We start from the raw sequence: 27,207 nt of genomic DNA, 5'->3' as shown, positions 1-27,207 counted from the left end.
TCCATATAACAGCAGTATAACTAGGCAGATTTGCTTTCAACAGAATACAGTGACGATGTATACCGATCAGCCATCACATTGAAACCACTGATGGGTGACGTGAATAACACCGATTATGTTGTTCCAGTGGCACCTGTCAAGGGGTGGGATATATTAGGCAGCCAGAGAACAGTCAGTTCTTGAAATTGATGTGTTGGAAGCAGAAAAAATGGGCAAACGTAAGGATCTGAGTGACTTTAATGAGGGCCAAATTGCGATGAGTGAGACTGCGAGCTGGCCTAGTGGTTAGCCTGTCCGCCTCTCGATCGGAAGATCGCGAGTTCTACTCACGGTCGGGTCATACCAAAGACCATCATAAAAATGGTACCTACTGCTGTCTGGCAAGGCACAGTGCAATACAAATGTGAGTGGGGAATCAAACTCTTGTGGTTACCGCAGGACCAGCCCCCCACTGTAACCCTAGCTATGTAATAGGCGAGAGGCCGAGGGCTACAGAAACGGAGATCGGCGCTGCCACATGGCATGAGAAGGACTTTGATTTTGAAATTGTGATGGCGAGATGACTGGGTCTGAGCATCTCCAAAATGGCACATCTTGTGAGGTGTTCCTGGTATGCAGTGGTATCTACCAAAAGTGGCCCAAGGAAGGACAACCGGTGAACCGGCGACAGGGTCATTGATGCGCATGGGGAGTGAAGGCCAGCCTGTCTGGTCCAACTCCTGAGAAGAGCTACTGTAGCAAAATTGCTGAAAAAATTAATCCTGGCTATGATGGCAACGTGCCGCGAGTTGGCCTAGTCATTAGCATTTCCGCCTCTCAACCGAGAGACCACGAGTTGTACTTGTGGTCAGGTCCTACCAAAGACCATCATAAAAATGGTACCGATGACCATCTGGCGAGGCGCGCTGCAATACAGATGTGAGTAGGATGTCAAACACTTGCAGTTACCAGAGGACTAGCCTGTAAGCCTAGCTATAGAGACATGGAGATTGGTGTCGCCCAATGCGCTTTAAGGGCCTGGTTAGTGCAGATACGGGAGAAAGGTGCCGTGTGCATCGCTTACCTGGGGAAGAGATGGACACCAAGATGCCCTATGGGAAGATGTTCTGCTGGGAATCCTTGGGTCCTGACATTCATGTAGTGGTTAGCACTGTCGCCTCACAGCAAGAAGGTTCTGGGTTCAAGCCCAGTGGCTGACTGGGATCTGTCTGGGTGGAGTCTGTGTGGGTTTCCCCCACAGTCCAAAGACATGCAGTTAGGTAAACATGGGGCAGCCATTGCCTGAGGTTGGGCTGAAGTGCCCTTGAGCAAGGGCTTCTAACCCACAACTGTTCCCTGGGCACTGTAGCATAGCTATGTGTGTTCACTGCTTCAGATGGGTTAAATGCAGAGGAAGAATTTCACTGTGTGCTTGAGTGTACGTGTGACAAAGGCTTCTTGGCGGCTGCTGCTGCTTCTTGTGGATGTTACTTTGACACGTACCACCTACCTGAACATTGTAGACCAAGTACACCTTCATGGCAACGATATTCCCTAATGGCAGTGGCCTCGTTCAGCAGAATAATGCACCCTGCAGAACACTGCAAAAGTGTTCAGAAGTGGTTTGAGGAACATGATAAAAAGTTCATGTTGACTCAGGGCCTCTGCATGCTCTTGCGACAAGGCTTTCGCAGATAGCTTTTCGCAGACAGTTGTGATTTATCGTTGAGCGGGGAGTAATAGGCGTGCGCGATGTTATTCACCGCCACAACGCAAGGGGCCGCGAAATCGCTAGGAGTAGTTGGTGGGTGTGGTTAGTGGAGTGTTTATCCTCCGGTTACTTATAATGACTAGAACTGGAGTCGTATAGATGTATGTACTTCCTCGATCAACCGCTCTTCGTGCTGCTCCATCTTCGCTCGTGTTTTTAAAAATGCCGGTCGTGAAAACAAAACAAACCGGGAAAGTAGGGAAGCGGAAGTGCATGTACAGCGGATGTAGAGTGGACCAATCAGAGCCCTCTTGTCTGCGAGGCTTCTGCGGTGGTCACAATTTTTGGGAGGTGCGCGCAGAGCGTCTGCGAAGGGGGGGGGGCTATGCAGACGCCATCTGCGAGGACTGCGTTGTCAGCATAAATTGGCCTTCAGCCTCCAGATTCTCCAAATTTCCGTCTGATTGATCATCTGAGAAATGTGCTGGACGAACAAGACAGATCCATGAAGGCCCTACCTCGCAACTGATAGGACTTAAAGGATCTACTGCTCAAGTCTTGGTGTCAGATACCACAGCATACCTTCAGAGGTCTTGTGGAGTCTATGGCTTGATGGGCCAGACCTGTTTTGGAGGCACAAGGGCGACCTACACAATATTAGGCAGGTGGTTTTAATGTTTTTGGCTGATCTGTGAGTTGAGCCGTCACTTATAAGAAGTTGAGTCCATGACTGCAGCATCATTTATCCATTGTAATACGGGGGGGCGCTTAATTTTGAATTATTTTAAAAATCAGTTTTGGGGGCGTCGTGGCTCAGGTGGTTAAGGCGCCATACCATGAATGCGGGCGACCCGGGTTCGATTCTGGCCCGAGGTCATTTCCCGATCCCTTCCCGTCTCTCTCTCTCCCGCTCGTTTCCTGTCTCTACACTGTCCTATCCAATAGAGGTGCAAAAAGCCCAAAAAAATATCTTTAAAAAAAAAAATCAGTTTTGAACATTTGAATCCAAGTAGTTTTTAAATAGAAAATATGACCTTGTCAGTCAATATTATGTGAAATAAAGGGGGGGGGAACCCCTTTTCTTGAGTTAGAGTTCCATCTCGCGTCTAAACAGCAAGGGTATGAGCCCATCTACTGCAAAGAGCTTTTAGGAAATCGATATTAAATTCAATTTGCTTTTGTTGTTTTCCTCATAAACGTGACTAATGGATGATGACCGCCTTGTAATATGAAGACATGATATTTACAGCGTGTAGACCGGTAATGATTCATATCGTGTGCCAGAGAGAGCAGTGCAATAACATGCAACACAATAGAAACATTATCTTTTACAAAAATAGATTTATCATCTGCGCTGAGACTTTTAAATTCCCTACCAAATACGGGTGAACCCTTTACACTGGGGGGGGGGAGCCTTTTGGATGCAGTTTCAGCTTCTTAGAAGGAATCCTGACTCATGATTTTTTTTTTTTAATTGATTTTCATCAAAGGAAGGAACCATTTTAAAATTTCCAAGATTGTCAGATGATCAGAAATCTCTCTAAATTTTTCCTAAATATCAACTTCACGCAACTGAGGGGTTCAGTTTCATTATATTACATGACATTAATGGTATTTAGCAGACGCTCTTATCTGAAGCAACATACCGTGAGCAGTTGGGGGTTAGATGCCTTGCTCAAGGGCACTTCAGCTATTCCTGCTGGTCCAGGGAATTGAACTGGCAACCTTTTGGTCCCAAAGCTGCTTCTCTAAACATTAGGCCATGGCTTTCTCCTCAAATAATCATTCTTTTCTCATAGTTCTGTTTTCTCCTCCAAAAGCTGTGATTTGATCACTGTGTTGAAATATTTTTTTTATCACATCTCAGTCCAGGAGGTTAAAAGAATAGATTTGGCGTTGATCAGCTTGGAGAGTAGAGAACCGTTTGTATGTTTTTGGTTTTTTTTTTGTTTTTTTTTTTGTAGATTATACAACCCCGAGTCCAAAAAAGTTGGGACAAAGTACAAATTGTAAATAAAAACGGAATGCAATGATGTGGAAGTTTCAAAATTCCATATTTTATTCAGAATAGAACATAGATGACATATCAAATGTTTAAACTGAGAAAATGTATCATTTAAAGAGAAAAATTAGGTGATTTTAAATTTCATGACAACAACACATCTCAAAAAAGTTGGGACAAGGCCATGTTTCCCACTGTGAGACATCCCCTTTTCTCTTTACAACAGTCTGTAAACGTCTGGGGACTGAGGAGACAAGTTGCTCAAGTTTAGGGATAGGAATGTTAACCCATTCTTGTCTAATGTAGGATTCTAGTTGCTCAACTGTCTTAGGTCTTTTTTGTCGTATCTTCCGTTTTATGATGCGCCAAATGTTTTCTATGGGTGAAAGATCTGGACTGCAGGCTGGCCAGTTCAGTACCCGGAACCACCTTCTACGCAGCCATGATGCTGTAATTGATGCAGTATGTGGTTTGGCATTGTCATGTTGGAAAATGCAAGGTCTTCCCTGAAAGAGACGTCGTCTGGATGGGAGCATATGTTGCTCTAGAACCTGGATGTATCTTTCAGCATTGGTGTCTTTCCAGATGTGTAAGCTGCCCATGCCACACGCACTAATGCAACCCCATACCATCAGAGATGCAGGCTTCTGAACTGAGCGCTGATAACAACTCGGGTCGTCCTTCTCCTCTTTAGTCCGAATGACACGGCGTCCCTGATTTTCCATAAAGAACTTCAAATTTTGATTCGTCTGACCACAGAACAGTTTTCCACTTTGCCACAGTCCATTTTAAATGAGCCTTGGCCCAGAGAAGACGTCTGCGCTTCTGGATCATGTTTAGATACGGCTTCTTCTTTGAACTATAGAGTTTTAGCTGGCAGCGGCGGATGGCACGGTGAATTGTGTTCACAGATAATGTTCTCTGGAAATATTCCTGAGCCCATTTTGTGATTTCCAATACAGAAGCATGCCTGTATGTGATGCAGTGCCGTCTAAGGGCCCGAGGATCATGGGCACCCAGTATGGTTTTCCGGCCTTGACCCTTACGCACAGATTCTTCCAGATTCTCTGAATCTTTTGATGATATTATGCACTGTAGATGATGATGATATGTTCAAACTCTTTGCAATTTTACACTGTCGAACTCCTTTCTGATATTGCTCCACTATTTGTCGGCGCAGAATTAGGGGGATTGGTGATCCTCTTCCCATCTTTACTTCTGAGAGCCGCTGCCACTCCAAGATGCTCTTTTTATACCCAGTCATGTTAATGACCTATTGCCAATTGACCTAATGAGTTGCAGTTTGGTCCTCCAGCTGTTCCTTTTTTCTACCTTTAACTTTTCCAGCTTCTTATTGCCCCTGTCCCAACTTTTTTGAGATGTGCTGCTGTCATGAAATTTCAAAATGTCTCACTTTCGACATTTGATATGTTGTCTATGTTCTATTGTGAATACAATATCAGTTTTTGAGATTTGTAAATTATTGCATTCCGTTTTTATTTACAATTTGTACTTTGTCCCAACTTTTTTGGAATCGGGGTTGTATGTGCCGAGATCAGAAGCTTGTGAATTTGAAGCTCGTGTAGCAGGGTGTCCTGTTTTACTAGCACCACAATATATTGGCTTAATTTTAGGAATAAAATCAAAAACTAAATCCTCAGCTACCTGAAACGTTTGCTGAACATGAGATTGGGTTCTAGTTAGTGCACCTCTGTATTATGAAAAGGAACACGTTTGACTGAAAGTAAAAGGAATTTATTCTTCATGAGGAATGAGGGTCACTGCTGCTGTCTGTGAATGTACATGCGCGCTCTAGATCACGTCCCAGGCCCCTGTGCTGTTCGTTTTCCTGGAATAACCTGAAATGGTGAGGTCAATCATGAGAGCTTCCAGACCATAGGAAGACGGAGAGTGGTTTAACTACTTCTGTCATTTGTGTTGTCGCTTTTTAAGCTGGTTATAGCTATGGGAGTGACGTTATTAAGCGTGTATTATCTAGGAATGATATTTAGCGAAATCTGCACACAAAGTGTAGAGTTTAATCCTCGCTGCAAAGCCTATACTCTCCAGGCACATGTTGTAACAAATAAACCTGCCACTTTAAATTACGCAGAGTCTTGTTTTTAGCACCGAATGTTGAAAAAGTACTAATGATTCATTTCTCGGGTTAAGTATGGGTTTATGACGGTTGTTTCTCACATTTTGAAGATAATTCTGTCGATTTAAGAAGTGATGCCCAAAAGCCTTACCTCTGTTAGTACCGTTTAAACATCGTCCAAGCGTCTTCTGAAAGACGATCTTCCCCTTGCGCCGGATGTCATGAAGTTCGTGATTGGGGTTCGAGGCCAAACCAAGCAGAAGCATCCTCTCACGGTTGTCACCTCTGGCGAGCTCCATTCTTCCTCCAGTGCACCATGTCCTTCAAAACGTTCGAAAGTTCCTCGCGATGTCTCGTTTCATCAGCTTCGCTCTTGATCTAATCTGTCGCTCAGCACACTCTGATCAAGCTCGGATCTAAATCAGGAATTACAGGCTTATTTAAAAAAAGGTGTTGAACAAAGGTCTGGAGAGTGGCACAACATTTAGCTGTGTCTCTCCTGATTTGTGTGTAGCTGTAGAGAAAGCTCTGGAGGGAGACCGAAGACGGAGGAGTAGGGGCTGAGAGAACGAGACAAAGTCCCCAAGGCTTCCACAGAGAGCGTGTTAAGATTGTGTGCAGCACGTGTAAGGTGAATATGCCGGCGTGAAAGAAGGCAGAACGGAATTCCTTTCTTATCTGACTATCAGAGCGGAAATAGGAAGGGGTTACTTTTGGAGGGGTTATCGGAGTGTAAGACAAAGCTTCAGGATGCATACTCTCACATACACACTGCAGTTAAGTTAACGTAATACAAATGAAGGGACGTGAGATGATGTAGATGCTATATAGACACACATGTAATTGAATCTATATCTTTTTTTTCCCCCCCAGTGGGAATCTATAGTATCTGGTTCTACGACAAGGCCGACTGTCAGCGCATAGCCCAGCTGATGGTCCAGTAAGTGTCAAAGATTCATGAGCTGCAATTTTTATTTAAATTTTTTTTTAATGGCTTGCATAAGAGTAAAACTTTCAATTGATCGAGCACAACGTGCACTGCAGTCTGCTGGGTGCTGCGTAAGAGCAGTTGCCGACCGCACACTGAGGAACCCTCATGGGAGCCTAGCAACAAGCTGAACTTGTTGCCATGGGTGCTTGTTACCATAGTGACCAGGTTAACTCAGATGGACCATCTGGGTCGAAGGAGGTGCTTATTCTGCAATCAGATAAACACAGAGAGAGTTAGTTTTGAAACCTCACTGAGGATAAGTGCTAATTTTAAGTGCATACTGTTGTCTGATGGTAATTTTATATTATCACATTCTTTGATAGTCATAATAATTTTTTGTTTATTTTTAATCCTGGCATTTCTATTATAGCCCGGCATTTGTCTGTATCTTAGCGAATGAAACTGTTCATCAGTCCACCGCTGCCATCTAATGGGCAAAATGTGCAATTGATTCCAAAAACAAAATCTCAGTAGTGTCGTGCAGTTTCACTTTCAGATTTTGCTCTGTGTGTCGGTGTGTATTTTAGAATCGTGAAGCAGGAGACATTGAGGGCTCAGCAGGCTTCTCCAGACCGAGGCCGAACAAATGGTTGTGTTGAGACGAGACCCATGGATATCTTGGAGCTGCTGAGCAAAGCCAAAGAAGAGTACCACAGGGTAAGGCTGCAAATCACTCTCGCACCTGATTTGCTCATTTTCTCGTCGAGTTTGAACGGCTAGATTGGCTAACACACACTTGTATCTGTCTGTGTGTGTGTGTCTGTATAGAGTCAGTCTAACGATACCGATTCACAGGTAAACACAGACATCACTCCAGCTCCAGACCCAGTTAAAGTAGAGAGCATGAAGCCCACAGTTATTGCTGCCCAGCAGGAGAAGGTACTGCTGTAGTCACACACCCACTACCTTTTCTTTCTTTTTAACATTTTAAATTTTTTTTCCTAAAAGACAACCAGCTAACTCTCTGGGGTTGAGCGCTTTGCCGGCAAAGCTCGGCAGGTTTAGAATGAGTAGGTCATGTATTTGGATACATCTTTAAGTTTTTATCACACAAGCATCTCATCTCATTATCTGTAGCCGCTTTATCCTGTTCTACAGGGTCGCAGGCAAGCTGGAGCCTATCCCAGCTGACTACGGGCGAAAGGCGGGGTACACCCTGGACAAGTCGCCAGGTCATCACAGGGCTGACACATAGACACAGACAACCATTCACACTCTCATTCACACCTACGGTCAATTTAGAGTCACCAGTTAACCTAACCTGCATGTCTTTGGACTGTGGGGGAAACCGGAGCACCCGGAGGAAACCCACGCGGACACGGGGAGAACATGCAAACTCCGAACAGAAAGGCCCTCGCCGGCCACGGGGCTCGAACCCGGACCTTCTTGCTATGAGGCGACAGCGCTAACCACTACACCACCCTGCCGCCGAGTAAAATAGTGCAAGAGTTAATTTCAAGACACACTGAATAGTCAAATACCAGATAAATGAAGATGTTGTAAAAAAACAGTTTTAGAACTGTTGGAATGTGTGAAAAAGCATTACCTTACCCATGGTGACGAACCTTTTGATAACTTGACCTGATGGGAATAAGAGATGGCAGTGGGAGGGGTTTTCACTCTTCTCATTGAATGGAATGGAATTTTTTACTCTTCTCATTGAATACTTCTCCCACTGCCAACCCTTTATCCTAAAACAATAGGACATAAATTTTTTGGTGGCCAGTTAATTGTCCAAATCAGTGGAGCAGAATTAAGTTTTTGTGCTTGATGCATTCCTAAGACTGAACAGAATCACCTCAAGTGATCAAAACCCATCACAATGGGTAAGGTCATGTTTTTTCACACATTCCAGCACAGTTCTAAAACTGCTTTTTACAACTTTTTTTTTTAAGTACAATCATAACATACTACATGGATATTATTGTAGCTGAACCTTTGCTGAATACAAAAATTTATGACTTTGAAAATACTGCTAGGGTTTGTTGAAATTGACGACAAAATCGGAGCATACCAAAATCATTAGAGTGCCAGAAAATACCCTCAGACCCCAGGGGGTTAAATGCAATAGAAATTATTTCATTTTTTACTGATTGCAGAAACTACAAAAGTACATGATTGCACACAAAATGGTATAATGAACAAATCAAGTAAATGGGTACAATTTAGACCTTATGGTAATCTTTAAGAGCCCATGAAATCAATGCATGTTTTTTCTTGGCATTGTCGGCAGAAATCAGCCAGTATACATTAAACTACATTGTCAATATTCTTATTTAAATTTTAATTTATCAAGGTGAAAAATTTTGATGCCTCATCTGCACTCGCAAAAGTGTGTTTTCACATTCTACCTCCAAAATCTTGGTTTTCATTCAAACATGTATGACTTCACTCATCACATGATGTCCTGTTTCAAAAGGAAATGCATCAACGTACAAAAATCACGCCTCCTAATCCATTTCATGAGCACTTTTTTTTTTTTTCTGCTACTTTTTTTTTTTTTAAACCTAATTTGTCCTCTGGGAGGCGTCACGGTGGTGTAGTGGTTAGCGCTGTCGCCGCACAGCAAGAAGGTCCGGGTTCGAGCCCTGTGGCCGGCGAGGGCCTTTCTGTGCGGAGTTTGCATGTTCTCCCTGTGTCCGCGTGGGTTTCCTCCGGGTGCTCCGGTTTCCCCCACAGTCCAAAGACATGCAGGTTAGGTTAACTGGTGACTCTAAATTGACCATAGGTGTGAATGGTTGTCTGTGTCTGTGTCAGCCCTGTGATGACCTGGCGACTTGTCCAAGGTGTACCCCACCTCTCACCCGTAGTCAGCTGGGATAGGCTCCAGCTTGCCTGCGACCCTGTAGAACAGGATAAAGCGGCTAGAGATAATGAGATGAGATGAGATTTGTCCTCTGTATCATTTGTAATAAGTATGTTAATGTTTCCATGTACTGGAAAAAGAAGCAAAATCTGTTCACTTTAATCTTAATGGCTTAAGCTGTTGAATTTGATAAGATTTCTACTTTTTTTATACATGCTTTTTATACTTTTTTTTTAAGTCAACAGGATTTGTACACTAAGCTCGAAGTTCTTCACACTCCTTTTTTGCGAAGGATGAATTGTGAAGATTTTGACTGAGTGCAACAGTTGTAGTTTTGACTTTGTGTTACTTAGTTTTCTACCCGTACACCTGTAATTACAGGGTGTCCGCGGATCCTTAAAAAGTTTGAAAAAGTCTGATATACAGTATATGGCGTTTAAGGCCTTAAATAGCCTTATATTTTGCTAATATTTCGAAGTGTGGCATTAATTTTCATATGGGTGGCATTAAATTTCATCGGGGCACAAAAATGTATGTTTGTACATTTTTTTTTTTTTCAGTGCTAACGTTGTTCAAACAGTGCACGTCAATGTGTAACAAGAAGATGGCAAAAAGACCGCTCTGTACCTAAAAGTACAGGCGTCACACAACACTTAGGGGGCAGTGTTTTCCTTATAGTGTTGTGGGAAAAGACGAAGAAGTGGTTTCTTTAGCGTGGCAGATATGTAGGATGGGGAAGTGTAAGTTTAAGGACAAGTGGCTTGAGGACCAGAAATATAGCGGTTGGTTGTCAAAAGCAACATCCGAAAATGAAGCTCGGTGTAAACTCTGCAAGAAAGACAAAGTTGGGAGCAATGGGCTCTACTGCCCTTGACGCTCACATGAAAGGGGAAAAGCATAAATGCTTTGCCGCCAGTCAGGTAACAACAGTTCCCATGCAGGTGTTTGCAGCACCGGTTGCAAACGTTAGCACAAAGCCCACTTTCCCTTCAGTGCCTACTTCTCCCAGCACAAGTGCCTTCGGTGCTTTCGCCTCAACCGCTACACTTAAGGCTGAAATACTGTGGGTTCTGCAAACGATTGACCGACACCACTCCTACAATTCGAACGAAGACGTGGGCACCGTCTTCAGGGAAATGTTCCCTGATTCTGAATATGCAAAATTGTTTACTTGCGGGAAAGACAAGATTCTGTTCGTAAACTGGAGATGCACTGATTAAAATATAAATATGCTTTGACCATAATAGCCTAGAGTCTGATTTTTAAAAATATTTTTTCCCCGCGGTAGTGGTCTTATTTTTTATTCTCACAGGTCTTAAAATGGCCTTAAAAAGTATTATTTTTGGTTATCAGAAATGTGCAGATACCCTGAATTATCTAACCAGCCAATCATGTGGCAGCAGCGCACAAAATCATGCAGATACAGGTCAAGAGCTTTTAATGTTGATGTCAAATATCAGAATGGGGGAAATTTAATCTCAGTGACTGTATAGCGTGGTTGTTGGTGCCTGACAGGCTGTATTGAGTGTTTCAGAAACTGCTGAGCTCTTGGAATTTTCAAACAGCAGTCTGCAGTTTACACAGAATGGTTTAAAAAAAAAAAATCCATTGAACAGCAGGTGGGTGCGCGCGTGCGTGTGTGTGTGAGAGGTCAGAGGGAAATGACCAGCTGACCTGACTAATCCTGTGGTACCTTCGCTATGACTGGGACACAGCACGGACAGTGAAAAGGATCAGAGGTGGTCTGTGTATGCTTGTAAACTCCAGCTGGGCAACAAACATTACGGTACGCAACACCGAATGCACCACTCGCTATGGACTGTCTCATTTAGACCGCATTATCTGCCTCATGAGTTTGAACAGAGAACAATTCTGGTGTACGTGCCTGGGCCGGATTACACACTTGCAGCAGAGCGCATAGCCGTGAGTTATAACAAGGTGCTGCATCATTCTGCTGACAACCCCGTCTTCCTTCTTGGAGATTTTAACAGATGTTTCTCTACTCTTGCCAAACCTGGAACAGTGCATGACAATGCCTGACAAGATTAGATAAAACTTTAGATGTGTGCTTTGGCCTCTGGGACAGTCGGATCAAACTCGCTTCTTAAAGGAACAGTCCACCGTACTTCCATAATGAAATATGCTCTTATCTGAATTGAGACGAGCTGCTCCGTACCTCTCCGAGCTTTGCGCGACCTCCCAGTCAGTCAGACGCAGTCAGACGCGCTGTCACTCCTGTTAGCAATGTAGCTAGGCTCAGCATGGCCAATGGTATTTTTTGGGGCTGTAGTTAGATGCGACCAAACTCTTCCACGTTTTTCCTGTTTACATAGGTTTATATGACCAGTGATATGAAACAAGTTCAGTTACACAAATTGAAACGTAGCGATTTTCTATGCTATGGAAAGTCCGCACTATAATGACAGGCGTACTAACACCTTCTGCGCGCTTCGGCAGCGCATTGATACGGAGCTCAGATATCAATGCGTTGCCGAAGCGCGCAGAAGGTGTTAGTACGCCTGTCATTATAGTGCGGACTTTCCATAGCATAGAAAATCGCTACGTTTCAATTTGTGTAACTGAACTTGTTTCATATCACTGGTCATATTAACCTATGTAAACAGGAAAAACGTGGAAGAGTTTGGTCGCATCTAACTACAGCCCCAAAAAATACCATTGGTCATGCTGAGCCTAGCTACATTGCTAACAGGAGTGACAGCGCGTCTGACTGCGTCTGACTGACTGGGAGGTCGCGCAAAGCTCGGAGAGGTACGGAGCAGCTCGTCTCGATTCAGATAAGAGCATATTTCATTATGGAAGTACGGTGGACTGTTCCTTTAAGCCTAGGTCACAACCGGACGTACGATTTTTTTGACCGTGCGATTTTTGGTGTTTCCCAAATCGCTGCTTTTTTTTTTTTGTTCATGGAGAAAGACGCACATTGGGTGCAAGTTTGTCTTGCAACCTGAAAAAAACGTAAGCGTCCGTAGAGTTTGTTTGACATGACCAAGAACCTCTGCGGCCAGTCTATGGCTCGAAAATCAGCACGTCACACGCACGCCCTCCGTGCGTTTCTTGCGTTTTTTGCACATAGACCGGCCGTAGGAGCACGTACGGCTGGTTGTGACCGAGGCTTTACCGAGGTACCGTCAGACATTAAAGAAGGTCCACTGTCAAGCCTGGACACACAGCTCTGTGGGTAAGCTGAGGGGCTGCTTTGAGTCTACCGAGTGGGATTTACTGTATTTACCGGGAACCAGGATTGCCTAAATAATTATGAACTATTAAATGACACTGTTACTAGTTGCGTCAACTTTTTGTGTAGATTCTGTAATTGAATCAAAAGAAATTAAAATTGAGCCAAATAATAAACCATGGGTTAATAAGGAGCTCAAACATCATCTTACTTGCACTACGTTCAGACTGCAACCTGAAACGACCCATATCCGATTTGTTGTGAAATCCAATTTTTTTGTTAGGCCGTTCACATTACCAATTATATGAGACTTGTATGCGATCTCCAGTATGAACGGAAAACGACCCAAAAGTGTCCCGCATGCGCAAATTGACACGTAATAAGCACATCTACGTAATACGTAAACACAAAAAAAAGCGCACTCCAAGTTTGCAAGTAAAGCATGGAAATGAGGCGAGACCTGGCGATGTGGTTTTTGTGGCGGCAGCGGAACTCACACAATAATCTGATTAATGTGGGCAGCAGAGTAATGAGACCGAAGGTGTCAAATTACTGGAAATTTCCAGAACAATCTTATAATCTCGTAATACAGGATGACTTAACATCCAGGTCCCTACCAAATCCACCATTAGCTTGATCAATTCTATAAAAGTCTATTTAAATTCTGAAAACTGTACAAATGTTGTTGTTTTCCACCAAAGAGGCGGGATTAGCCAACACAGAATAGTGACGTTTGTCTCTTGTTGATGACGTGTAGGTCGCATGAATGCAACCTGTCCGGTCAGACTGCAGTCGCATGTGAAAACGGATATGCATTGGAATTAGGACCACACATCCAAGCGGCCTGGGTCGCATGTGAAAAAATCGGATCTGTGTCATTCAGATTGTCAATAACAAATCGGATACAGGTCGCATATGGGCAAAAAAATCGGATATGGGTCGTTTCAGGGTGCAGTCTGAACGTAGTCTTAGACTCGGTTCTTCCCGTGCTGTTCTGCACATAGGGCAACAAGTAGACTCCACTTCTTCCAGTCTTGTGCTACAGTCTCAGCTCGCATTGCATCAGTGCACACAGTCTCCAGATCTTTTCTGTACATTTACCTCCATGTCATCTTGGGTCGGCCTCTTTTCCCCTCTGCTTGCCAGCTAATCACTGTCTTGGGTAGTCGTTCTGGTGGCATTCTCAGCACGTGTTCTATTAATTTCCTCCTCCTCTCCGTAATTAATTCTACCTAAAACATCTAAACCTGAAGAAAAACTACTTTCTTCAGGGTGATTTGCAAAAAATGAAAGCGCTGAATAAGGAAATAAGACGCTTGATCAAAAAAAGCTTGGACAGATTATAAGGACAAGGTTGAGAAGAAACTGAGGGCTGGTAATGTGAGATGCATGGAAGAAGAAGAATACCTTTGTCAATGTACAACAAAAATTTAGTTCATCATAGGAGAGCAAAGTCACTGCATGTGTGCGCGCTGCCACTCTTGGGCACTTCAGTCCAAGGCCATCCCATGTTAACCTAACCTGCATATCTTTGGACTGTGTGTGTGGGGGGGGGGAACTGGAGCACCCAGAGGAAACCCGCACAGACACGGGGAGAACAGGCAAACTCCACACAGAAAGGCCCCCGTCGGCCACTGGGCTCGAACCCAGAACCTTCTTGCTGTGAGGTGACAGTGCTAACCACTTACACCACCATGCTGGAGGGGACTGAATAAAATGATGGGCAGGCAGCAGAGACCAGCTGCTTTGTGTAAGGACCTCCTCAATCTTTCAAACAACCTGAACTCATTCTATTCCTGATTTGGCAGTAGGGACTTCAGGGATGAGCGTGACGCTGTCTGCACTGGACTGATCTCATGCCCAATGATTATCCAGGAGGAAAGGGTTAACCCTCACAAGGCCTCTGGCCCAGGTGGACTCAAGGGGAGAGTTTTAAAGGAATGTGTGACCCAACTGGGACCTATTGTCACCCAAGTGTTCCAGCTATTCCTGAATTCAAAGTTTTACCCCCAGGCCTGGAAGGCAGCAACCATTATACCTGTACCAAAACCCCCTCATGCCAAATCCAATAATGATTTCAGATCCATTGCTCTCACACCTCTTCTTAGCAAATGTATGGAGCATCTTGTATGTGATGAACTACCATCTCGAGTAGCTGAATCACTGGACCCCATGCAGTTTGCTTATCAAGGTGTTGAGGATTCCACAGTCATCTAGACAAAGACAAAATCAACACTCCTGTCCGTATCCTATTTTATGGATTTCTCCTCAGCCTTCAACACAGTCCAGCCCCATCTCTTCCTGAAGTGCTTGTGTGACCTGAATGTCAGCAGCAGTCTGGTCCTCCTGGTCAGGGAATTCTTGAGAGACTGACCTCAGCGAGTTCGTGTCAACAACATCCTCTCTGATGCACTTGTCCTGAATACAGGTGTTCCTCAAGGATGCATCTTATCTCCCTTACTTTTCTCCATATACACAAAGAAAGTACAGCACAATAGTAGTGACCTCTCCCTCATTCAATATGCAGATGATCTGGTCCTAGTCGCCTGCCTGCAGGATACAAACAGCACCTCCTACTGCCAATATATTAATTAATACCCTTGCTTCCTGGTTCAACAGCAGCTTTTTGCATCTTGATGTTACTAAGACTAAGCAGCTGTGGCTGGGAGGTAGTAGGAGAGGAGGTGGCACAGGCTCCACGCTCACCTTTACACCAATCGGCATGAAGAGCAAGGAAGTGGAGCAGGTCACTCACTCGAATACCGAGGAACAATAATGGATAATCAACTCGCCTGTCAGGACAATATCAGTTATATCTACAAAAAAGGAAGACGGCGCCTTGCTCTTGTCAGGAAACTGAGGAGTTTCAACACCAGCCAGCGCACCCTGTCCATGGTCTACAAATCACTGAGAGTGTCCTTACATATAACATTTGAGAGGTTTCCATACCATGATGGTGAAACAAAAGAACAAACTGGCACAAATAATCAACCAGGCCAGCAAGATCACTGGACATGAACAACTTCATCTCCAGGACTCACATTCTCAGGTGTTAATCCTCTGGGGTCGAGAGCTTCGCCGGTGAAGTTCGGCAGGTTTAGAATGAGTAGGTCATGTATTTAGATAAAGATCTTCGAGTTTTTTTTATTGTACAGGCATGATAAACATATTGACACACTCTACACTTTCCTATGTGCTCACTGCCAAATATTTAGTTTTTTAAATTACCCAAATTAAATGAAACAAAACTTGTCACCTTACTCAGTCACACCAGAGTCGGAGCGCTGAGTGTGCACTTATGCCTTCATAAAGGACTGTTCACATGATACGGCATGATGATCACTTTCACTCGATCGGTTTCTCTTTCGTGGTGGGAACGCCCAACGTAAACAGGATAAAATCTGTCACATAGTTTAAGCTATTTAGAGTTAAAACTTGTTGCAAGATGGCACGTGGATTTTATGCGCTTCGGCTGATTTCAGGACAGCAATTCAATTCAGTTCAATCTTGAACTGCGACACTGATGATGATGATCTGCGGGTTTTTTTTTTTTTTTTACTTTGACTCAATCCAGCCAAAGATCAGTTCAAGTGAGTGTAAATATTTCTTCTGTTTATTATGCGCAGATCGGTTGATATGCGTGCGCTATAGTGCATACACAGGAAAAATGACTGAGCAATTTTTCCAGAGTTAAAAGTATTTTGCGCAAAAATAGTTCATTTCGCTCTATTTTGAGTTTAAAGAGTAAAGTTTGGAGTGGGAGCAAATTTACAGAATTGTGTAACAGAGTTGGTTGTGGCTCTGAACTGAGTAAAATAGTACAAGAGTTAATTTCAAGACGCACTGAATAGAGTCAAATACCAGATAAATGAAGATGTTATAAAAAGCAGTTTTAGAACTGTTGGATTGTGTGAAAAAACATGACCTTATTCAGTGTGACAAACAGTTTTGATCACTTGACCTTGATGGGATTAAGAGATGGCAGTTTGAGGGGTTTTCACTCTTCTCATTTTATGGAATGGAATTTTTTACTCTTCTCACTGAATACCCCTCCCACTGCCAACTCTTTATCCCAAAACAATAGGACATACATTTTTTTGATGGCCAGTTAATTGTCCAAATCAGTGGAGCAGATTTCAGTTTTTGTGCTTGATACATTCCTAAGACTGAACAGAATCCCCTCAAGTGATCAAAACAGTCCGTCACAACATGCAAGGTCATGTTTTTCTCTCAAAATTCTTATTATTTTTGAAAAAAAATGAACACAATCATAGCCAAGACATTGAAATAAGCAGTACAGTATTATTACAGTTAAGCCCATGATCCCACCCCTTCCCACCATTTCCCTTCTCATCCCCCAGTACTACCACATCCCTCCCTCCACCCATCATCCTCCCCTTCTCAGCTTAGAGTAAATAAATAGAAATAAAATAAAGAATAAAATAGTAAAAAGAAATATAGTAGTAATAATAATAATAATATAAAGGGACTTTGAGGACAAGACATTAAAGAAACGTTGAAAAATGGCCAGTTATTGACATAAAAGGAAGAAGTGGCAAGGATTAATTACCACTCAAGGGGTCAGAGGCAAAAAGCTATGGTTCAATCAGGATTTCAGGGTTGTGAAAGTAATCTAAAAGTGATCCCCAGATCTTGTAGAATTTTTTTTTTTCTCTCTGAGCCATGTAGTGAATGTCTAATTTTTTCCAGTGATAGACAAGCAATAAGATCTTTTGAGCCATTGGGAGTGTGTGGGTAGGACATTGCCCTTCCAAATGAGAAGTATTGCACGCCTGGCTAGCAGGGACGCAAAGGCTAATGCTTTACGCTTAGCTTTAGGAAGCCCCTCTTCTTCAATTACACCAAATAGTGCTATAAGTGGATCAGGTTGAAATGTATGTTGTAATGTATCAGACAATGTTTCAAAAACGTCTCTCCAAAATTTTTCAAGACTAGGGCAAAACCAGAACATATGAATCAATGTTGCTTCAGAGTTACCACATTTATCACAGTTGGGGCTGAGTTCTGGGTACGTTTTGGACAACTTCGTTTTGGATATATGGGCTCTATGTACAACCTTAAATTGAAGAAGAGAGTGGCGCGCACACAAAGAAGAGTGCACTTGGCTTAAAATTCTTTCCCATGTATCTTCAGGAAGTAATATATTTAGGTCTTGCTCCCAGGCTAACTTAATCTTATTTAGTGAGGTTCGCTTTAGCCCTGATTATAAGATTGTAGATAACTGATATTGACCCTTTAGCGAGTGGTTGAAGGGAGAGAAAACTATCAATGGGATTTTCAGCAGGCATATAGGGGAAAGAAGGTATTAAATTTTTTATATAATGTCTGACCTGCAAATACCTGAAAAAGTGGGTAGGTGGCAAATTATATGCTTCTGATAATCCTTCAAATGAGACAAAACAATTTCCACTAAACAGGTCCCTAAATGATTGCTGTGTTCACACTTATACCGGTACGATAGTGGTATAACTGTATCGATACAAAGTATACCGGTACAGTTTAGTGCATCTGTCCACACTAGCGAGAAATGTTTGCGGTTTTCTTTCACGGTAGTTGAAATGCGCATGCGCGAAATGTTTCCGTGGTTACCGAGTAACTTCCTTCCGAGAATATGGCGGATGAAACAACGTGTGTGTGTGTGCTTTTTGTTGTCAATGTACAGTCTGTATTTCTGGTGGTCATTTATTCAGTCGAATCGTATAAAATGCGCGAGGCAGTTGAGAAAGAAACAAACGAATCTCCGGTCTTCACTATTTTATTCAGCGAAGACATCGATTGAGGTGTGTGACTTTGCGCATTATATTTGTATCGATACGGGGCTGCTTCATCTGTCCACACTACTCGAAGCGCTACAGTACCGATACTGTACCGGTACGAAACCCATACATTTGTGGGTTTTGTACCGATACAGTTATACCGTTACAGTACCGGTATAGTTGCTAGTGTGGACAGGTGTTGCGGCACAAAAGTAGTTTCGTATCGGTACAAAGTCCCTAGTGTGGGCAGGGTAGATGTTATACCTTTTCTGTGCCATTCTGAGAAAGTTGAATCCTGTAAGGATGGGGTGAAGAGGTGGTTAAGGGCAATAGGACTTAACAGTGAATGCAGCTGTAGCCCAAAGCATCTCCTAAATTGGGCCCACACTCTCAAGGAATGGTGTACGATTCTATTGCTACCTCATCCTGGAAGTAAAGGAAGCGCTGCCCCCAACAGTGCAGGAAGAGATGTGTGTTTGGTAGTGTTGGCTTCAATGGAAATCCAAGCTGGGGGGTTAGGATGAAGATGAAAATGCTTCCAGAGCATCAGAGCTCTGTTACTAGCCCAATAATAAAAACGAAAATTGGGAAGTGCCATACCTCCACTGCACTTGCAGGTATGCCTTGCAAAGTCGGGGCTGTTTATTTCTCCATATATAAGAAGAGATCAGGGAGTCTAAAGAGTTAAAAAAAAAAAAAGATTTGGGGCTAAAAACAGGGATACGTTGGAAAAGATAAAGAAATCTAGGGAGTATCTTCATCTTCACCGAGTTAATGCGTCCTATCAGGGACGGGGACAAGGGAGACCATTTTGTTATGTCTTGCTTGACCTGATTAAGGCACCTGACAAAGTTTTCTTGAAAAACGTGTTTATATTTCTTTGTTATGGAGACTCCAAGATATGTCAAACAATCTTTTTCAAGTTTAAGTGGTATGTTTGAATAATCTAGTTTTGATGCGTTTTCATTAAGTGGAAAAAAATTCACTCTCTTGTAGGTTTAGTTTATAGAGGATGTGCAGTCACGTGACCTGCACGTGTGTACTCCGCCCACTCCGGCATATTGGACGGCATCAGGATCGTTTACCTTGCGCAAGCGTAATGGATCCAGGGAATAATCCCCAAGAAAATTTGGAAAATACCCCATCTACATCGTGCGATTACTTGTCTAAGTTTGTTCAGCATCTTGAAGGTGACGTGAGGCAGCGTTACGTGGAAAAGTGTTCCAGGTTGAGGATTGCAGATCCGTACAACTTGCCGCAATCCTTGTTCAGGGAAATTCGGAGCTGCGGTGCCGGCGATTTGCCCAATCTGGCCTACCACGACATTTACAATTTTCTCATGAATCGTGTTAGACTGGCAAAGCCCTCAAAGCTTACAAGAGCTGGAAGCTTATAAATATTTTGTTGTGGGATGGGTATCTCAACTATACCTCTGGAAGGTACGGAAGAAGAATGTCTACTTGATAACCTCACGGGTAAGTGGCATTAAGACATTTATCATAAAGAGACTATGCAGGACGTTTTATCTTAATGTTCGAAATTTAAACTCAGTTCCAGATAATGACAGGGTTGTAAATCTGTATGTTTTTGTCTGAAAAACAGGAAATCAGAAAGCTGTGCACGTTTGTGCAGCTTCCGCGAAAACGTGGGCAGCTTTCTGATTTACTGTTTTCTTCTCATACTTCCTATTTTTCATGGACTGTAAGGCATTTGCTTATTTAGTAATTGTAATACAGAATTTACTCTGAAATTATTCAGACACTCCAACGCCCCCCCTAAAAAAAAAAAACGGATCTGCGCGATTCAGCTGTGAAAAAAGCGCATCCGCCATTTGCATCCCTGTTTAAACTCATAGGTTAACTGACTTTAACCGGCTAATGAGGCTCGGTGGTCGGTCAAGATTTTTTTTTTTTTTAGTTTTCGCCATCCCTGCTATGGTTTGGCCTTTCAAAGGCATATATGAGCCAAAAAGATAAAACATTTGGCCCTTTTCCACTACCCTTTTTCAGCTCACTTCAGCTCGCTTCAGCTCACTTCAGCCCGACACGGCTCGCGTTTCGACTACCAAAAACCAGCACGACTCAGCTCGCTTCAGCCCTGCTTAGCCCCTAAAACTCGCACCGTTTTGGAGTGGGGCTGAAGCGAGCCAAGCCGTGCCGAGTGAGGGTGGGGGCGTGAGCAGACACTCCCCTGTGCACTGATTGGTGAGGAGGAGTGTCCTCACATGCCCACACACGCCCCGCGAGCGCGCTGGGATCTGTAAACACCGCAAACCCGGAAGAATAATAATTACGAATTATGAGAATTTCTGAAGCCTTATGCGCCTCGCCTCATCTATACACTCTTGCCAGTATCTGTTGTCGGTGACAACAAGCCACAGCACCAAGACCAGCAACACTAACGACTCCATGTCCTCCATGTTTATTGTTTACTATTCGGGTCGTGAGACTACCGCTTAAAAGCTCACTGAATCAGTGACATACAGAGCATCGTGGACGAGTTCGCGGAGCGCAAGGCTCGTCGTATGCCCTTCAAATAATGCGCGCAGTAGGCTATTGATGTTTTATTATGAGCCATGCAGGGCTTTGAACCAGAATTTTTTTCCTATTGGTTCGTTCCGAACAGAAACGGAATTTTAACGTTTCCGGTTTTGGGTTCCACCAGTAAATAGACGTTCCCGAACCGGTTAGAACAAAAAAATTCCGTTCCCGGAACGGTTAATTACGTTCCCTGTCAGCTGTTTAACAAATGGCTATAAAATTATGTCTCTGTCTCATCCAGCTTAAGCCAAATGTAGGCTAATTCTATTACAACCTTCATTAAATAAGACAAGAAATAATTCAAAATAATTATTATTTCAAATGTTGGCGATTTGGATTCTCAGTATGTCTTCCCATCTACACAAACAGAAAAAGTGCCAAAAATGAAAGATAATTCGTTTAGTGTGTTACCAAAGGCTAGTCAGGCCCTATAGAGGGCTACCGCATGACGTCACCGCGCCGCGAGATTTTGTTAGGCGCCATATTGGAAGACCAAGTACACATCTATGCAAGTACATACATACATAAAACAAACTACACCTGAAATGTAGCCAGGGCCGGTTCTGCCCTAATCTGGACCCGGGTGCAACATCGCGCAAACCCCCCCCCAAAAAACAAAAAAAACACCAGTCTAAATCAGGACAACCATCACATAACTATAACTATAAACATTTTATATCAACTATTTTAACTAAATGGGCTATAATAAATAAGCCTGCAGGCAGCCACAGCGGGCTGCCTCAGAAAAGTAACCATTCAATGACACAACTGAAGGCCTGCAGCCACGGCGGGCTGCCTCAGAAAAGTAACCATTTGTCCTACCTTAAAACTCGTTTTGCTTTTTTTGCCTCCTTTTTTGTATTTTCGACCCTGCGTTTATTTTCTTTCCTTTTCTGAAAACCCGATTTGTGTCCAGACATTTTGTTCTGCTACCAACGAACTAACTCGGCAGGTCACGTCTCTCGAGCCCGCGATGATTCCCGTGGGAAGGGCAACAACTGATACATTTTTACAAACAGCCAATAGGGAGGTTGCATCGTTCAGGCTCTTCTTTGCTCAGACACTCAGTAATGGAGACGTGATAGCAGTCCACCTTCCCGCTCTCTCCATTCAGTCAGCGACCGTCACACAGGAAGTGAACCCCAGCGAGTCATAGAAACTTGCGCAGGAGAAGAATGGCTTTTTTATTTGTAGGCTACGGAAACTTTGAGGAACGAAATAAAAACCGGTATTAACCGGTTACCATTATTTTTAATGAGCGTTTCTGTTCCGGAACATAAAAAATGATAAAGTTTCTGGTTTCGTTTCTGTTCCATGTGAAATAGAAAAAGTTCCCGGTTTTCGTTTTCGTTCCTTGAACCGGTTCAAAGCCCTGGAGCCATGTACAGTATGTCACCTAATGTTTTTTTGTTTCTGAGTTACATGTTCGTTTGAAGGACTTAATGTACAAAATAACATAGTTGCACCCCGTAGTGCTGAAATTGGTAAACACAGTGCATTCAGTGAGGTTTGCACCGCCCTCCTTTTATTTCTGACTCTTCCTGTCACCGTTGCAACCTCTGAGCGCTCATTCGTATGCCCTTCAAATAATGTGCGCAGTATAGGCTATTGATGTTTTATTATGAGCCATGTACAGTATCCTAATGTTTTTTGTTTCTGAGTTACATGTTCGTTTGAAGGACTTGATGTACTAAATAACATAGTTGCACCCAGTAGTGTTGAAATTGGTAAACACCGCAGTTGCGGACATTTTGTAGCCTAAAATGATGTTATGATAAGCTTTAATAAAGGGCCCGGTCATTTGCCCCGCCCCCGGCCCGGCTCTGACTTGTTCCGCCACTGTCACTGATGTCACTGTTTGCGCTGCTTAACGACATCACGTGACGTCCACCCACTTTCGCTAACTCCACCCAATGTGTCCACCCACTTCCAGCCAGCACGGTTCAGCGCGGTTGTAGTCGAAATGCAACTCCAACAGCCCCGCTCAGCTCGACTCAGCACGGCACGGCTCAGCCGCGTTTGTAGTGGAAAAGCGGCAATAGTCATAGACTAGGTCAGGGTAGTAGGGCTAGGCATAGCCATTTTAAACGTTAGAGATTGTCTAGTTTCTAAGTATGCAGCTATCATTCAATCCGAAAATCAACTTAACAGATGTACTAGGAGTATTGAATTAGAAGATTACACCAAATGCTGAACAAGATATAACCATTCTCGAAAGATCTACTCCCAAACACTTGATAATTAGAACGGGTTCGTCTAAGTTCTATGCGTGGCCTTGCCATCCAAAATGGCGGATAATGAATATCACATGACCTCGTGACGTCACGTGCACACTCTCTATAACCAGAGAACTCCCCAAACTGGCCAAGCAGTGAAATTGCAGCAGGAAGTGAAGTTTCTGGGTGGGAAATGTAAAGAAGGAGGTTGTCTGCATATAAGGAAACTCTGTTCTACATCTCCCCTCCAAATCCCCGACAGGCGACTGCATCCCCGAAGGGCAATGGCTAGTGGTTCGATTGCCAGATCGAAAAGTAAAGGGCTCAAAGGGCACCCCTGGCGGGTTCCCCGCTGTAGTTGAAATGGCGTCGAACACATAGTTTGTTACCGCAGAGGCTGGTGAAGTATATAGCAGCTTTATCCAGGAGATAAAGTTTGACCCAAATCTAAGGCCCTGTCCACACGGCAATGGATTCAGGTGAATCTGATAAAATTGTTTATCGTTTCGGCCTGGTGTCCACACAGCACCGGCGTTTTGGGTGCCCCAAAATGAAATCTTTTGAGAACGGGTTCCAGAGTGAAAAAAATCTGGCAACGGTGCCGTTGCGAAGTCGTCTGGATGAGTAGAACGGATTTGTTTACGATGACGTCACAACCACATGACTGTCGGTGCTTCACACCGGGTAGAAGTGTAACGAACTTGATGCGAGTTGTCAACAAATCCTATAACTTGGTTCATGAAACGCGCTTACAAAATATTTTCACTGTGAATATTTATTGTGTAATGGTGCAGAGAGAGAGAGAGAATAGCTCTTAGGGCAGAGTCTTTAGTCCAAACACTGCGGAAGCAGTACCAAACCGTGCACCACCCATGCGCTTAACAAAAACAATCCCGCCAGCAAACATAGGGAAAAAAAAAGGAGCGATCTCACCTCTTCAGATGTTGGTTTAAGTCCGACAATACATTCCTCAAAAAGGGTGTAGAAGAACAAAGTAATCCATCAACGTGTAGCATTCAATTTATTCCGGACCATTAAAGAATTCTGGAGGATATCAGAATGTTGGCGTACCGGCTTCCATCTACCCCCATTCATTCCTCTTTCCGCATCTTTCGTTTTACGCTACTGATTAATAATCAAAACTTTGTGGCTAATGCTACAGAAGAAGGGGTTTATGTGCATGCGTCTACTTCTATTGTTCTGGTGTCTCCGATGGGACCGTCTTACAGCGCACGTAGTGGTGTGGCATGTGTATTGCATCGTTTTCAGCAAGCGTTGCGTTGCCATATGGACCTGATATTTTACTGATCCGTTGCCCATGTGGATGCGATATTTAAAAAAAAATCTCGTCGTGTGGATGTAGCCTAAATTTCTCCAAAAACTGTAAATAAATATCTCCACCCTGTCAAATGCCTTCTCAGCGTCCAAGCTGACCACACATTCAGGGACACTATTGTCAGTTGAATACAGAATATTGAGTAAACGACGTACATTGAAAAAAGAATGGCGGCTCTTCACAAAACCTGTTTGATCAGTGTCTATTACAGACGGAAGGGTGTCTTCTAAACATCTTGCTAGCACCTTGGCTAAGATTTTAACATCTGCATTTAGTAGTGAAATCGGCCTGTAAGAGGCAGAATCTTCTGGATCTTTCCCCTTTTTAGCTATCAGAGTTATGCAGGCTTGATTGAATGTTGGTGGGAGACCACCAGTTTTGAAGGATTCTTCCAAGACAGAGGACAGAAGAGGAACAAGTTTTGCTGAGAAAGCCCTATAAAACACTGCTGGAAAGCCGTTGGGGCCTGGGGATTTCCCACTTTGCATAGATGATCTGGCCTCAGTAATTTCAGTATCTGTTATAGGTTCATCCAATCTGCTTTTTACATCTTTTGATATTTTTGGGAAGTCTACTTGACCTAGAAAATCATCCATTGTTTTGGTATCAGACTGAGACTCAGAGGTGTATAGGTTTGAGTAGAATTCTTTAAACGTCATTAATTTTAGTAGGATCAGTTGTCGCCTCCTCTTTGTTACATATCCTTGTAATCATTTGTTTAGCCTTGATACCCCTTAATTGGCTGGCCAATATCTTGCCTGATTTTTCACCATGCTCATATACTTCACTCTTAGTCTTTCGTAATACAACCCCGATTCCAAAAAAGTTGGGACAAAGTACAAATTGTAAATAAAAACGGAATGCAATGATGTGAAAGTTTCAAAATTCCATATTTTATTCAGAATAGAACATAGCTGACATATCAAATGTTTAAACTGAGAAAAATGTATCATTTAAAGATTAAAATTAGGTGATTTTTTTTTTTTTTTTTTTTTTTTTTTTTTAAATTTCATGACAACAACACATCTCAAAGTTGGGACAAGGCCATGTTTCCCACTGTGAGACATCCCCTTTTCTCTTTCCAACAGTCTGTAAACGTCTGGGGACTGAGAAGACAAGTTGCTCAAGTTTAGGGATAGGAATGTTAACCCATTCTTGTCTAATGTAGGATTCTAGTTGCTCAACTGTCTTAGGTCTTTTTTGTCGTCTCTTCCGTTTTATGATGCGCCAAATGTTTTCTATGGGTGAAAGCTCTGGACTGCAGGCTGGCCAGTTCAGTACCCGGACCCTTCTTCTACGCAGCCATGATGCTGTAATTGATGCAGTATGTGGTTTGGCATTGGCATGTTGGAAAATGCAAGGTCTTCCATGAAAGAGGCGTCGTCTGGATGGGAGCATATGCTGCTCTAGAACCTGGATGTATCTTTCAGCATTGATGGTGTCTTTCCAGATGTGTAAGCTGCCCATGCCACACACACTAATGCAACCCCATGCCATCAGAGATGCAGGCTTCTGAACTGAGCGCTGATAACAACTCGGGTCGTCCTTCTCCTCTTTAGTCCGAATGACACGGCGTCCCTGATTTCCATAAAGAACTTCAAATTTTGATTCATCTGACCACAGAACAGTTTTCCACTTTGCCACAGTCCATTTTAAATGAGCCTTGGCCCAGAGAAGACGTCTGCGCTTCTGGATCATGTTTAGATACGGCTTCTTCTTTGAACTATAGAGTTTTAGCTGGCAACGGCGGATGGCACGGTGAATTGTGTTCACAGATAATGTTCTCTGGAAATATTCCTGAGCCCATTTTGTGATTTCCAATACAGAAGCATGCCTGTATGTGATGCAGTGCCGTCTAAGGGCCCGAAGATCACGGGCACCCAGTATGGTTTTCCGGCCTTGATCCTTACGCACAGAGATTCTTCCAGATTCTCTGAATCTTTTGATATTATGCACTGTAGATGATGTGTTCAAACTCTTTGCAATTTTACACTGTCAAACTCCTTTCTGATATTGCTCCACTATTTGTCGGCGTAGAATTAGGGGGATTGGTGATCCTCTTCCCGTCTTTACTTCTGAGAGCTGCTGCCACTCCAAGATGCTCTTTTTATACCCAGTCATGTTAATGACCTATTGCCAATTGACCTAATGAGTTGCAGTTTGGTCCTCCAGCTGTTCCTTTTTTTGTAACTTTAACTTTTCCAGCCTCTTATTGCCCCGTCCCAACTTTTTTGAGATGTGTTGCTGTCATGAAGTTTCAAATGAGCCAATATTTGGCATGAAATTTCAAAATGTCTCTCTTTCGACATTTGATATGTTGTCTATGTTCTATTGTGAATACAATATCAGTTTTTGAGATTTGTAAATTATTGCATTCCGTTTTTATTTACAATTTGTACTTTGTCCCAACTTTTTTGGAATCGGGGTTGTATGTGCCGAGATCAGAAGCTTGTGAATTTGAAGCTCGTGTAGCAGGGTGTCCTGTTTTACTAGCACCACAATATATTGGCTTAATTTTAGGAATAAAATCAAAAACTAAATCCTCAGCTACCTGA

General features: G+C 43.2%; 1 protein-coding gene across 2 annotated transcripts in view; it reads left to right on the top strand.

The window, feature by feature from the left end:
• The window catches only part of dcp1a (decapping mRNA 1A), a 48,870-nt gene that overhangs the window by 8,455 nt on the left and 13,208 nt on the right, over positions 1-27,207 (top strand). For both annotated transcript variants that reach the window (XM_060931675.1, XM_060931676.1), the window contains exons 4-6: positions 6,664-6,730; positions 7,309-7,438; positions 7,577-7,660. In XM_060931675.1, coding sequence (XP_060787658.1) covers positions 6,664-6,730; positions 7,309-7,438; positions 7,577-7,660 — 281 coding nt within the window. The remainder of the gene's footprint in view (positions 1-6,663; positions 6,731-7,308; positions 7,439-7,576; positions 7,661-27,207) is intronic.

This window comes from Neoarius graeffei, chromosome 10 (assembly GCF_027579695.1).
Source record: "Neoarius graeffei isolate fNeoGra1 chromosome 10, fNeoGra1.pri, whole genome shotgun sequence".
Classification (NCBI taxonomy): Eukaryota; Metazoa; Chordata; class Actinopteri; order Siluriformes; family Ariidae; genus Neoarius; species Neoarius graeffei.
The sequence above is the reverse complement of the archived record's forward strand: the minus strand, read 5'-3'. Positions and strand labels throughout refer to the sequence as shown.